Source organism: Centropristis striata, chromosome 21, assembly GCF_030273125.1.
Source record: "Centropristis striata isolate RG_2023a ecotype Rhode Island chromosome 21, C.striata_1.0, whole genome shotgun sequence".
In the NCBI taxonomy this organism is placed as follows: Eukaryota; Metazoa; Chordata; class Actinopteri; order Perciformes; family Serranidae; genus Centropristis; species Centropristis striata.
The window spans coordinates 9,111,475-9,123,690 of record NC_081537.1 but is presented as its reverse complement, the minus strand read 5'-3'; the positions used below and the strand labels follow the sequence as shown (position 1 = coordinate 9,123,690).

General features: G+C 39.2%; 1 protein-coding gene and 1 non-coding gene across 2 annotated transcripts in view; both read left to right on the top strand.

Moving 5' to 3' along the window:
* The window catches only part of fam20cb (FAM20C golgi associated secretory pathway kinase b), a 61,436-nt gene extending 51,389 nt beyond the window's left edge, over positions 1–10,047 (top strand). Inside the window, exons 5-11 of the mRNA XM_059324680.1 lie at positions 4,114–4,229; positions 4,839–5,019; positions 5,369–5,478; positions 5,632–5,713; positions 6,700–6,759; positions 6,968–7,118; positions 7,746–10,047. Coding sequence (XP_059180663.1) covers positions 4,114–4,229; positions 4,839–5,019; positions 5,369–5,478; positions 5,632–5,713; positions 6,700–6,759; positions 6,968–7,118; positions 7,746–7,862 — 817 coding nt within the window. The 3' untranslated portion in view covers positions 7,863–10,047. The remainder of the gene's footprint in view (positions 1–4,113; positions 4,230–4,838; positions 5,020–5,368; positions 5,479–5,631; positions 5,714–6,699; positions 6,760–6,967; positions 7,119–7,745) is intronic.
* On the top strand, positions 2,953–3,025 carry trnar-ccu (transfer RNA arginine (anticodon CCU)). Its single transcript has one exon. It is a non-coding gene; the product is annotated as a tRNA-Arg (tRNA).
* Positions 10,048–12,216: the final 2,169 nt, after the last annotated feature.

The window sequence follows — 12,216 nt, the reverse complement described above, 5'->3', positions numbered from 1 at the left end:
GCTGTAGAAAAACAGATATCATCTTTTTTATTCCATGCATTCTTCTTTGTCAAAGCCTCGGGGCTACATTACCCTCAGGAGCAGCAGTGACAGTCCGGCCTCTAAACATTTTCAACTAAACAAGGACAAAATCAGATTTCCTTGAATGAACTCCAACTCCTTCAAGCCCAAGTGCTTCTTTCAATCCTGCAGGGCCACCGTCCTGCGGGTTCGTGTTCCTCCCTGATTGCTAATTTGCTTCTCCTCTTGTCAGCTCATTAACCACCCGGGAGGAACAAAAACCTGCACAACACCAAGCCAGAACTGGGTACCATTTGCTTTAAGATATGTGATGCAAGTGTGGCACTACGATCCGTGTGTGTGAACGCAGGCAGGACTGCAGGCAGACCCATTTCTCCTTTGTGCTTAAACACCCCCCCCCCCCACCTTTTCTCTTTACTTATTTGTACATTTGCTTCTCCCTTTCACAGTTTCTGTCCCTCAGAAACTCTTCTTTTTCAAACACAGCGGGCAGTGTGAGCCGGGCCGCGTACAGTCGAGGCTGCGAGAGGCCATGAGTCATAGAGAATGAATGCCGCCCTCCCGCAGCTAGCATCTGACTGAACAATGACTGCAGCCTCCTTGCTTAGCTAACCACCACGCTCTCTAACTTCACTGCCTTTACAAGGCTAACACTTTATGGCCCGCACGTCTGCCTGCCCTCGAGACTTTAATGAAAAGAGAAAACCTCATGAGGCTCTCTGATCGGCCGGAGAAAAGAGTTTTAGCGGCGGCGTTCCTATTAAAGTCCAGCTGACGTCACTGTGGCTGTATGTTATAATGAGCAGCTTGTGTTGTAGAGTGATACAAGATGATACCCGGGTCACACACACATGTCCCTTCACACACACACACACAATGGGGCCACGGCGGGTGGCGATGTTGAATCTGCTTTTCCTTCAGGCACAATAACACAGTTCAGCAGCAATTGCATTAGGAGCAGCTTTCTTCACCAGTCTGCAACACATCTGGTCCTCTTCTACACACACACACACGCTCACACACTCCCTGCATATGTGTGGGTTAAGGGGAAGAGGAGGAAACCAAAGGCATGAAAGGCCCTGTGCCCATTCTAAATATAAGCTAGGCAGGGTTTGCCAAAAGCAGCGCTTTATTTTTTTTCCTTATTTTGTCTGTTCTAAATTAGAGCCTGGCTACAGAGCTGCTGCTGCTGCTGCTGCTGCTGCTGGTGGTGCAGAGGCTTAGGCTACACTGCCTCCCAGGGGGCCCGCAGACACACACACACACACACACATACACACTTTTAAAAGCAGCATTCGCATCAGTGTGTGCACACAGACACACACAGAGCCACTGTCTTTTCTTATATAGGCTACACTGCTGTAAGCATCATTAATTATGTGATTGGATTTAAATGGGAAGTGCAGTTGGTGTTGCTGCATTAGGTGGGAAAACGAGAGCAAGCAGTCAGCAGATATAAAGACGTACAAGGACTAATATGATCTTAAAATATTAAACTATACAGCTCCAGATACCCACTGGCGTCGTAGGCTGTTTTTAGCTGCGAGTATACGAAATGATGGTTTCCACTGTTGTTCATACAGAGCTCTTCACGGACCCACCCTAAATATAACACAAGTTTAACCCTCTCAATACCAAACCTCTTTTTTTTTTAAATAACACCATTTATCATATAATATAGAAAATTGTAGTAATGGATATTATTGCTGGATTTTCACCTGTCTGACGCTTTCGTGAGTAAAAGTAACCAAATCGAAGCTTAAAATTAAAACTTAGTTCATTTTTGGCAAATTTTTAAATGAGACGTGTAGAATAATTTGCACGAAACAGATGCTGTAGAAAACATAACATTTTGAAAACTGTGAAGCCATGAATGACATGACTGAGACCAACAGTCACGTGACAAAAAATCAGTCAAAAAACTGTTTAACGGCAGGCTGTTTACACGGATCAGAGAGAACAGGACAACTTTGGTAACACTTGTGGGCTCTTAGAAAAATGTTGCATATATACATTTCATTTTTTGTTTCCCAATGTTTGTGACATAAATAGAGAAAAACAATAAAGAATTCAGCAATTTCTGTTGTGATTTATGGCATTATAATTATGTTATACTACACAAAAGAGATTTATGAGTGCTCTCTTCTTGTAGCCATAATTATGTTGTTTCCATAGAGGTGCGGAACTTATATAAGGAGACAGGAACTAAAGGAACCGTGAAGCTGCTTGGGGTCCAGAGGGTTAAAAAGGCCACCATTGGAATAAGGTTTATCTAAAGGGAAGGGATGGAATAAAAAGAGTGATCAACAGTATTGAAGCCAGTCCTAGCTGTTCCCTTTAGCATGGCAGCAGGCCCGGGCCCAGCAGGCCAGACTGTGCTGCGCGGTGCTTCATCCTGTGTCCAAGGAAAGAGACATGACTGCGTGTCTCACTCCACCCACCGCCACTACTTGATGGCATCATTTACACGACAAGCTATCGGTTAACAGCTTCTCCATCAGGTTCTGCTATGTCTCTCCTCTTACTCCCCTGGCTCCATCTTTAATCTCAGTCTCCCTTTCTGTGTCTCCCTGCCCCCGGGCTGAGGCCATTAGGTGTTGTCAGCGGTATCAATTTTTAAAGAGGCCGTGCCGATGCTGTGGCTGGGTGGTATATTGACGACTGGGGCCACACATGCATAAAAGAGGCATGTGGCACGCACACAGGAAGACGGTCACGCCATCGCTGAGAAAAACCTATATCTCCAAATATATTAAAGCAGGAAGCTGTGTGGAAGTTAAAAATGTGTTTGATGTAGAATGATAGCCACATAAAACCCACACGGAGGTTTACCACCATGTGGTGTCACTGTCAGGACTTATGTCACAGTGCCCCCTGTTGGCAGTGGTGGGGAATTGCAGCAGTATATAATATCCAAGGTTTACACTGTGTGCCCCAGTGGCCTAATGGATAAGGCACTGGCCTCCTAAGCCAGGGATTGTGGGTTCGAGTCCCATCTGGGGTGGCTGTATTTTTTCTACCTTAATATCTATCTATTGCACCTTATTTGTTTCATAGCACCAACATTTTTATACTGTATATTCATATTTATTCTGCACTGGAATTCTATTCTACTCCTTAATACATACTCCTTCTTTAGACACTTTATTTTTTATTGTATATTTATTGTATTTTTATATTTTATCTATCTATCTATCTATCTATCTATCTATCTATCTATCTATCTATCTATCTATCTATCTATCTATCAGGTGTTTAAGAAAGCACAAATAATATCATGCAAACAGATTTTTCATTGAGCCAAAGTTGCTCCTTATTATTTGGTTAGAATAAAACATGTTAAAAAAGTCTTTGCATCAGCCATCATGTTTCTGGGTGTGGGAATATATTTCATAATTAATTATAAGCCTATATAAAATAAATTTCATGCTTTCGAGGCACAAAATTGGGAATGTCAACCAATATTAAGTTAGATGATATACTTTTAAGTAGGTGTCAAACACAAACCACACCCCCTTGCATCTGCATATACATACAATAATTGTGTTTGTTGAACGAATACAATTACAGATAACGACGTCTGTGAGATGACCAGTTTTTTGGAACTGAAATAGCTCTTTGGGTGATCTTTTAAAACCCTCCAACATTTTTCAGATGTAAGATAAAGCATCATTTTCAGGGTTAATGTAAACAAAAATCCAATTAGCATCATTAAAGTTTGCCGAATTATCTCTTAGCTTCTCCTCTTTGCAGTGTATCCATGGATTTACTCTATCACTGGATTACTTTGACAGAAGAACGCTTAAAGATGTATTATTTCTCAAGCACGTTTGGGAGTTGTAAGACACACTTTTTTCTATGGTTTCTAAGCAGATTTATGGTAAATTATTTGAAAAGAATCTATATATAAGCATCCAAAGAGGATTTAAGTCCCACTCATCTAAGAATATGTGTGTTCAGAGTTCTGATGTGATTTTTGACAAAGATTTTGTTAGATGCCTCCGTGAGCTGTGTGTCACAGCCACTGTCTGAAAGCTGTATCATAAATGCAGAATGTAGACTAAGTCATCAGTTTGTGTGTCTGTCCTGTAGGATCCTGGACTTCCGTCGTGTCCCTCCTGTGGCTGGCAGACTTGTCAACATGACGAAAGAGATCCGGGATGTCACACGAGACAAAAAGCTCTGGAGGACGTTCTTCATTTCACCAGGTACAAACTGAAAAATTATTTGAGAATCACATCTAGAAGAGAAGAGACTGATTATTCTGCATCAACAGAATTAATAAAAATGCTGCTCAAATTTCAGTTCAGTTCTCTGTTTAGTCCATGCTTTGTGTACCCCAAAACTTTACTGTTTTACAACCATCATTTGGGATTATGTGTTGATCTCCGAAGAAAACAAAAATAATTAAATGCCATCTGTGTTTTTAGTCATGTAAAAGTTGAAGCCAAGCAAAAATGAACAGTTTCCTTCCTCATAATGTAGAGCAAAGCTCGCTCTGTGCCCTGAATTACTGGGATATTAATTTGCATGGGATTAGCATTATCAGGGGACTTTAGCTTGTGCCAAAGCACGACTGTTAATTAGCGATGCAACTTTTACAGTACATATTATACACATGGAAAACTTTCACAGGATTAAAATTACTGACAATCTGAGCAATTAATACGAATCACTGAGAGTCTCTAGGTAATTTAAATCTTGTGAAAATTGGCCTTTAAATATGTGTGGCGTGCATTTCGAAAGGGCAGACAGAACACTGAGTGGTAGAGAGGAATATCAGACACAACTGTGTGTGTTCTCTTTCCAAATATCAGCCAACAACGTGTGTTTCTACGGAGAGTGTTCCTACTACTGCTCCACGGAGCACGCTCTGTGCGGCAAACCGGACCAGATAGAAGGATCCCTGGCCGCCTTCCTGCCAGACCTGGCGCTCGCAAAACGCAAGACCTGGAGGAACCCGTGGAGGCGCTCGTACCACAAACGCAAGAAGGCAGAGTAAGAGATCGATCGAGGATTTTTATTACACTCACTGTCAGTCACCGGGGGTGAAAGAGATCTGTGGTGTGTGAGATGTCAGGAAAACAAGTTGAAGCTGACTGACATCCAACCAGAATAAAACAAACTGTACAGATTACGCCACGGAAGAAGATTCTTAATTGCAATCTTCTTATGATACCAAAAAAAAAATCTTAGTTTCACAGAATCATCTGGAGAATCAATTGGAACAAACATGTTTAAAGGCGAAACAAATTGGATTTTGGTGATGTGTCTGCAAACAGATGCATGAATTCTAATAAATTAAGAATGCGAACAAGATGTTTATGAGATATTTCAAACTGTTCAGATGGGAGGTGGACCCAGACTACTGCGAGGAAGTCAAACAGACTCCCCCCTACGACAGTGGGACACGACTGCTGGACATCATGGACATGACTGTCTTTGACTTCCTCATGGGTGAGTTTTACTCTCCTGTGGTCGTCTAAATACTGATAATGAGTCATATATTGTCGTATGTGCACATGTAACACATGTGTAGTGTAAATATTCTATAGCACACATTAGGTGTACTACACACTCTTATGCGCTCTCTGTTGTTTTTCTACACAGGAAACATGGATCGCCACCATTATGAGACGTTCGAGAAGTTTGGAAATGAGACTTTTATCATCCATCTGGACAACGGCAGAGGGTGAGTCACTGCACTGTAACTCACAATGCAGAAACTGTTTATCATTCAGAACTGTGCTGCTTATTATTCTACCTGTTGGTTCTGCTGTAGTGTGTTAGTGCATCCACATGAATAATAACAACAGATGATTACAAAACAAATACATAACGTGCATAATGTTCAGAACTTTGGAACTTTTGGTCTTTTTGTTGTTGTTTTGTGTCTCTTTGTAGTCGGCATGCGTCTCTGTGGTTCTGTGACTCTTTGGGGTTATTGTGTGTTTCTTTGTATTTGTTTTGTGTCACTTGTCTGGTTATTTTGCACTTATTTGTAGTCGTTTTGCATTGATTTGTAGTTTTTTTTGGGGATCTTTTTGTGGTTATTTATGTGCATATATATGTTTTTTTAGTCTTATCATCATTAGGCTTTAATGCATTACAGTTTATAATTCATAAACATTAAATATGTCATCATAATGAGATCAGTGTAGAATACTGAATGGAAATGGAAATAATTTTAAAATTCAGCTTTTCTGGAATAGCTCATCAAATATGCACATTTTTATAAAACCACAATGTAACGACATACAGTAACGCACATATAAATAAACTGTTGCTGTATTAAAAAATATATATATATATATATATATATATATATATATATATTTATGTATTACCTCTTTCTATTAAATGATTTTGACGTTGTGATTCATACTTGACAGATAAAGTGTATATCTTCTGATAACTTTATTAATCAGTCGCTTCTAAAGTGATTACTGATGCATTTAAATAGTAATAAACAGGATTGTGTCTGAAAACAAAATGTTTCCAAAGGGAAAAAAGAAGAGGAAGAAAAGTATTCAGAACAACAGAAGTGTTAAGCTCCTGCACAGAAATCACACTAATCAAAAACTTGACAAAATAAAAGTTGCATACAAACAGAGAATTTCCAGCACAGGAGACAGATTTCAGAATCATTCCTGCTTCTGTCTTTTTTTTCCACCCTAGCTTTGGAAAGCACTCCCATGATGAGATATCTATCCTGGTTCCGCTGACTCAGTGCTGCAGGTGAGCTCTTCCTCTCTGGTGTTTTTTATGTAGCTTGATATGAAAGGTGTGTTAGCTTCACTAGTTGCAGAGCAAAATATTAGCAGGATTTTCACATGTCATTAGTTTTCTATACACATTAGCAGTCCTGCGGAGCATATGGGTTATATGTGTTAACTGTGCATGAAGCCACACTGACTCTTCCCCCCGGGCTGCTCTCTTTCTGCAGGATAAGGAAGTCGACCCACTTGCGCCTGCAGCTGCTGGCTAAGGAAGAATACAAGCTGTCCATGCTCATGGCAGAATCCCTGGTGAGGGACCGCCTCAGTCCCATCCTCATCCAGCCACACCTGGACGCCATGGACCGGCGACTACGCCAGGTCAGTGTTACATACACATTTTATACAGAGTGAAAAAAAATCACCAAAATTATTCTATTTATCATAACCAAAACTGTAAAAACAGAAAATATCATCACATTTCTGACAGTCACAGATGTGTGATGAATGCTTCTGTCAGGAAAAACAACCAAGTCTGATCTTAAAATAGTGATATTTCATGCAAATAATTTTATTCTACATGTATCATTTAACATGTTGCCAAAAGATCCCGCAGATCATGTAAAAAACTTTAAATTCTGCGCTCGTTAGAGCAATTAAGAAGGCATGGATGACTTGACTCAGACTAACAGACACATGACAAAAAATTGTGAAACTTTGGCTGGACTGCAGGCTGTTTACACAGATCAGAGAGGAGAGGACAAGAGAGGTTGTGAACATGTAAATATTTCAATATGTTTAGCATGTGAAGTCAATATTGGTCATACTTGTTGGCATTTGGAATATTTATTTATTTAATTGATTTACATTTATTCAAAATTTTTCCAATTATTGTAAAAAAAATAATAATAAAAGAAATTCGACCTGCATATTTTTCCCTTTTATGATTTATGGTGATATTACTGTATTTTACCCTTTTTTTACCTTGCGGTATTTAATTGTCACTAGGTGCTGAATGTGCTGTCAGAGTGCATTGAAAAGGAGGGCTACAGTTACGTTGTAGAGGAAGACCTCCAGGGCCACCAAGGGACAGACCACGCCCACACTGGCCCACGACGGAGGTAGCTGTCCGGGGGCGCGGCCAGCTGGATTAGACTGACCTCTGGAGATAGGAGATCGAGTCTTTCTCTTCAAACTGAACTCCTGTAACGCAGATGAGCTCCATCTGTACTGAATTTCTCAGAGGGCTCGATTTTTTTTGCTGAAAACTTCCAGGGAAGCTCATCAGCCTGAGGTGAATATAAGCTGTGTGGAAGTGGAAGCCTGCTGGATAGGACTGGACTTTAACAAGCGCGATGATTTGAACTGCAGGTGACGTCAAAGACTTGTGGATGGATCTGGAGCCGGGTCACAAACTAAACCGAACCACCCCCACATCACCTAGACTCCTTAAAATATCCAACCTTGACTGTAGTGTAGGATAGTGACACCGCACCGACCCACCACAGCACTACCAAACCATGAAAGTCTTGCAAGAGACGCCTTCTCTGTCTTGTTCAGGACCCTTCTTTTGAATTCAGTGAATTCTGAGGGACTTGTAAAGAACCTCCTGACGCCCCCCTCCCCTCTCTTCACAAGCTGAATTCTGTGTTTATACGTATTGTTGGTATTGCAAGTGTTTCGGTTGAACTTTCATGGTGGAGGAGGAAGTGGAGATTGACTTCCTGTTGTCTTAATGATCAAAATGATGTTGTATTAATTTGATGAAAAATGTATGGAAGCCCTGGGAGGCAAGTGAGAAAAAAAAATCTGGTGATCCATTTTCTAAGTCTGTTCTTAATAGTTTTTTTCTGTTTATGACCTAAGAACAGGTGAAAGTGAGGTGAGTTCAGAAAAACAAAAACAAAAAATTCTGTTATGAACCCAAACTAAACAGATTTTGCTGGATTTTTATTGCAATAACAATATCGAAAGGATGCCAACATAACAAATAGATATGTAAAACTTTTTATTCTTGCTTTGTCAGGGGTGTCTGCAAAATGACAAGTAAAAAAATGTTATAGCTGTTTCCACAGATGAAGTAACCTGGGAAAAAAAACCTGACAAAAAAAAAAAAAAATCTGCCAAAACTTTTATTCACCCATTGTCACACCTGAAAATAGTAACTGAAAATGTTCCTAGCGAAAATAAATTCACACCTGTTTTCACAGATTTCCCAAAACTGATTCAGGCAAAGTTTTTTTTTCAAGATTGAAAATAAAACTTAGAAAATGTATTCTGGTAAAAACTTTTTTCCACCTGTTCTTAATTAATTAACATAGGACAAAAAACAATTTAGATCTGTTTCAGAAAAAAATGGATCAGCATATTTTTTTTCTCTCTTGCCTTTCAGGGCTTCCGTAAAAATGTTTTATTGCAAAGTGTCTTTTTTTAATTGATTCCTGCTGAACTGTTTCAGCTTCTATCATTGGTATTCAAGATGGAAATATTTGATTGGAGTGCAGGTTTACTCCTGGATTTGTCCTTTTAATTTTGCCCATAAATGTTACTTGTACTTGAGAGAGTATTTATTAAAAATCATATTTATTATTTGAAATGAACACTAATTTCCATCACAGTGGTGTACTTCCTCATTTGTCCAAAAGAGGGCAAACTGAGCATGTGCAAAAAGTAGCTGCCAGGTCCGTGCCTCTCAGTAACCCTCTCCACGTTTCACCCATTCATAGTATGACGTTGGTTTGAAGCCACCACAAGTATTGGTTACATTTTAATGCGTTTACAACTACTGTTTCTGTTTTATTCTTTCAGAGGTTAGAGTTATGGTACCAAAAGCCAAATGTGACACTTATAGTTTTATATTATTGTTTCTTTGTAATATATTTGATGTCCAGATGTTGCTGTTGTGGAGAGATTATTTTTCAGGATGTATATTTCATTCATTACCAACAGCTGATAGCTTTTGGTGTCGACGATTCAGTCGCTGGCTGAAAGTTAATATATACAGTAGGAAATTCTAGTGCCTGTGCAATGATAGAAATACTTGAATGTCTGGTTTCATAGCAGAAAGGTTTCAACTCCTCCCGGGTACGAGCTCTAGGTAAGTTACGGAGGTCTACATATATGTGTGTGTGCTGGCTCCATCTGTTCCATACGGTTTTATTCTACAGTTTCCATAGTCCTGTGTCAGGTCAGTACGGTGTGTATGGACGTGTGGGTGGATCCATGGAGAACCTTAAGATGACGTGTTCTTAACGTGAAAATGCTTCTTTTTTTATTCAACTCATTGTTTCTGTGGATTTTCTTTTTCATTTCTTTGCATCATGGTAAAAGTGCAATAAAACAAAATAAGCAGAATGTTAGTGCGTCTGTTTTTTATCAGTTTATATTTGTTTAATATACATCTTTAATGTATGCCATTATTATCTTTTTGGGGGGTATTTAAGGGGAGATAGCAGGTCAACAGTAGACCCATCTGAAAGCTGGAACCCAAAGATTATCTGTGTGTCAAGGTTTTCTAGTCTTAAATATGTACAAAATGTGTGTTTTTGGGTGGTTGTAATAGGGTTAAGAAAGGGTAAAAGGCTTTAGAACTATATGATACATACTTTTTACATACATACATACTTTCCCATGTTGTCGCAGCAATTTTGGGTTGATACCATTTCTTGCACAGATTTGATGCTAAATTTTAAAATTTTTACCACTGGAAAATTGATTTAAAAAATTGTCAAAAATGCCTCTAAATACCTCATCAAGACCTTGATGAACACCATGCAAAACTCCATGCTGTAATTTGGTTAAAACAACTTGACATTTTTTACATTTATGAAATAATTACATTTTCCACATATGAATGGCGAGCACTTCTAAACTGCTGAGAAACCCCCGTATTGGTAACATACCTCTGAAATTGGAATCCTAGCTCTCTAGTTTGTGGTTGTGAGCATCTATAAAAACTTCCCTTGAATGTTTTCACAGTGGTCCTTGACATGAGTTGACATGAGACCTCCACCCTTTAAAGGGCCACTACAGTAAGTAATAACCTTTGACCTCTGGTGTCCAGAAAGAATCCAGTCTAACAATAAGCTTCCTGTGATTGCAGGTCACTCATTGGTGCAGATCACCAGGTGTGATATCCTTTTCCCTCCCAAATAAAGAGGAGTTGAATCTCACTCAGATGTCCCTCAAAGATAACAAAAGTGGTGATTAAGTCATCTTATATTGTGCCAACAGTGCAACATAATGTATCAGGTATGGAATCAGTCTGAATTAATCCGGTTCAAAAAGAGACAAAACTTTTCCAAAGATATCCATTTTTGAGCCACAACAAAAGTCAACATGTGACCTGCAACAGACCAGGTAAGGCTTGTTTCAGCTGTCCCTTTAGTTATATATTTGAGCAAAATTAACAAAGGCATTCAGTGTGCATTGATTTCTCTTGAGAAGCATATTCCCTGTCCTGCTGACTAAAATGTTGCCTGATGTATCACCATCATAAGTGATGCGTCGAACCAAATAAAGCATTGCAGCAGCTGACTCACATTACTTAATGTTTCAAATGTCCGATTGAATAAACACAAGCTACAACTATCGTACCTCGGCATGCAAATCTGGACTGGAACCTTTCATAAACACCAGCACTATCAAATGGTATTGGGCTGTATGAATAGAATTGACTTGACTTTGATTATTAGTCAAATTTTAGTGCAGTGCCAGTTCAAAACATGCAGGAGAAGACTTAAAGAATATCAACAGTGTTAATGTTATTTATCTCACCACATAAGTGGAAGACAAAAACTTTGCAGTGAGGTCATTTAATGTAAAGCAGCAGCTAATGTTGACAGATATCCCCTCTAAACATGTTTTAAAACATGTAGAAATCATTTCCCGTGAACAAAAACATTTGTGTCTGATATGCTTTTCCACTAAAAAGTTTAACTGCTGTACAATACACAAGATTTTCCCTTACGTCACAAAAAGGACCACAACTGGCTTCAGATCGGTTGTGATGTCACTAAATAATCTCGTACATACACCCCTTATATTAAAAAATTCCCCCCTTTTAACAGATGAATGTAAAACAGTCTTCTTGTCATTCTGCACAATGAAGCTCAAACATTAAACAAGGTCACAATAAGCAAGACACATTTTTGATTGGAGTGGTGCTTTTAATTTGAAGGAATTATCTGACGAACTGGTGATGAAATGTCAATAAAGATTGAAACTGGAAATCAGACTCTGAGTCATCCAACAATGATGTGAAATCAGATTTAATTAGCAAAAGTCTTTCTGTTGTAAAAACGACAGAATGTATTAGCTCAGCTTATAAAGCTGAACTGTTTGCTTTAGCTGCTTTGTACTAACTGAACTCTCAGGTGAACAGAGGCCCGTTCTGTGCTTCTTATCTGTGCTCGGTGTAATTTGACAGTGAATGGTGGCAGTGAGGATGGCTGCACAGTACAGTGCAGAGGAAAATGGC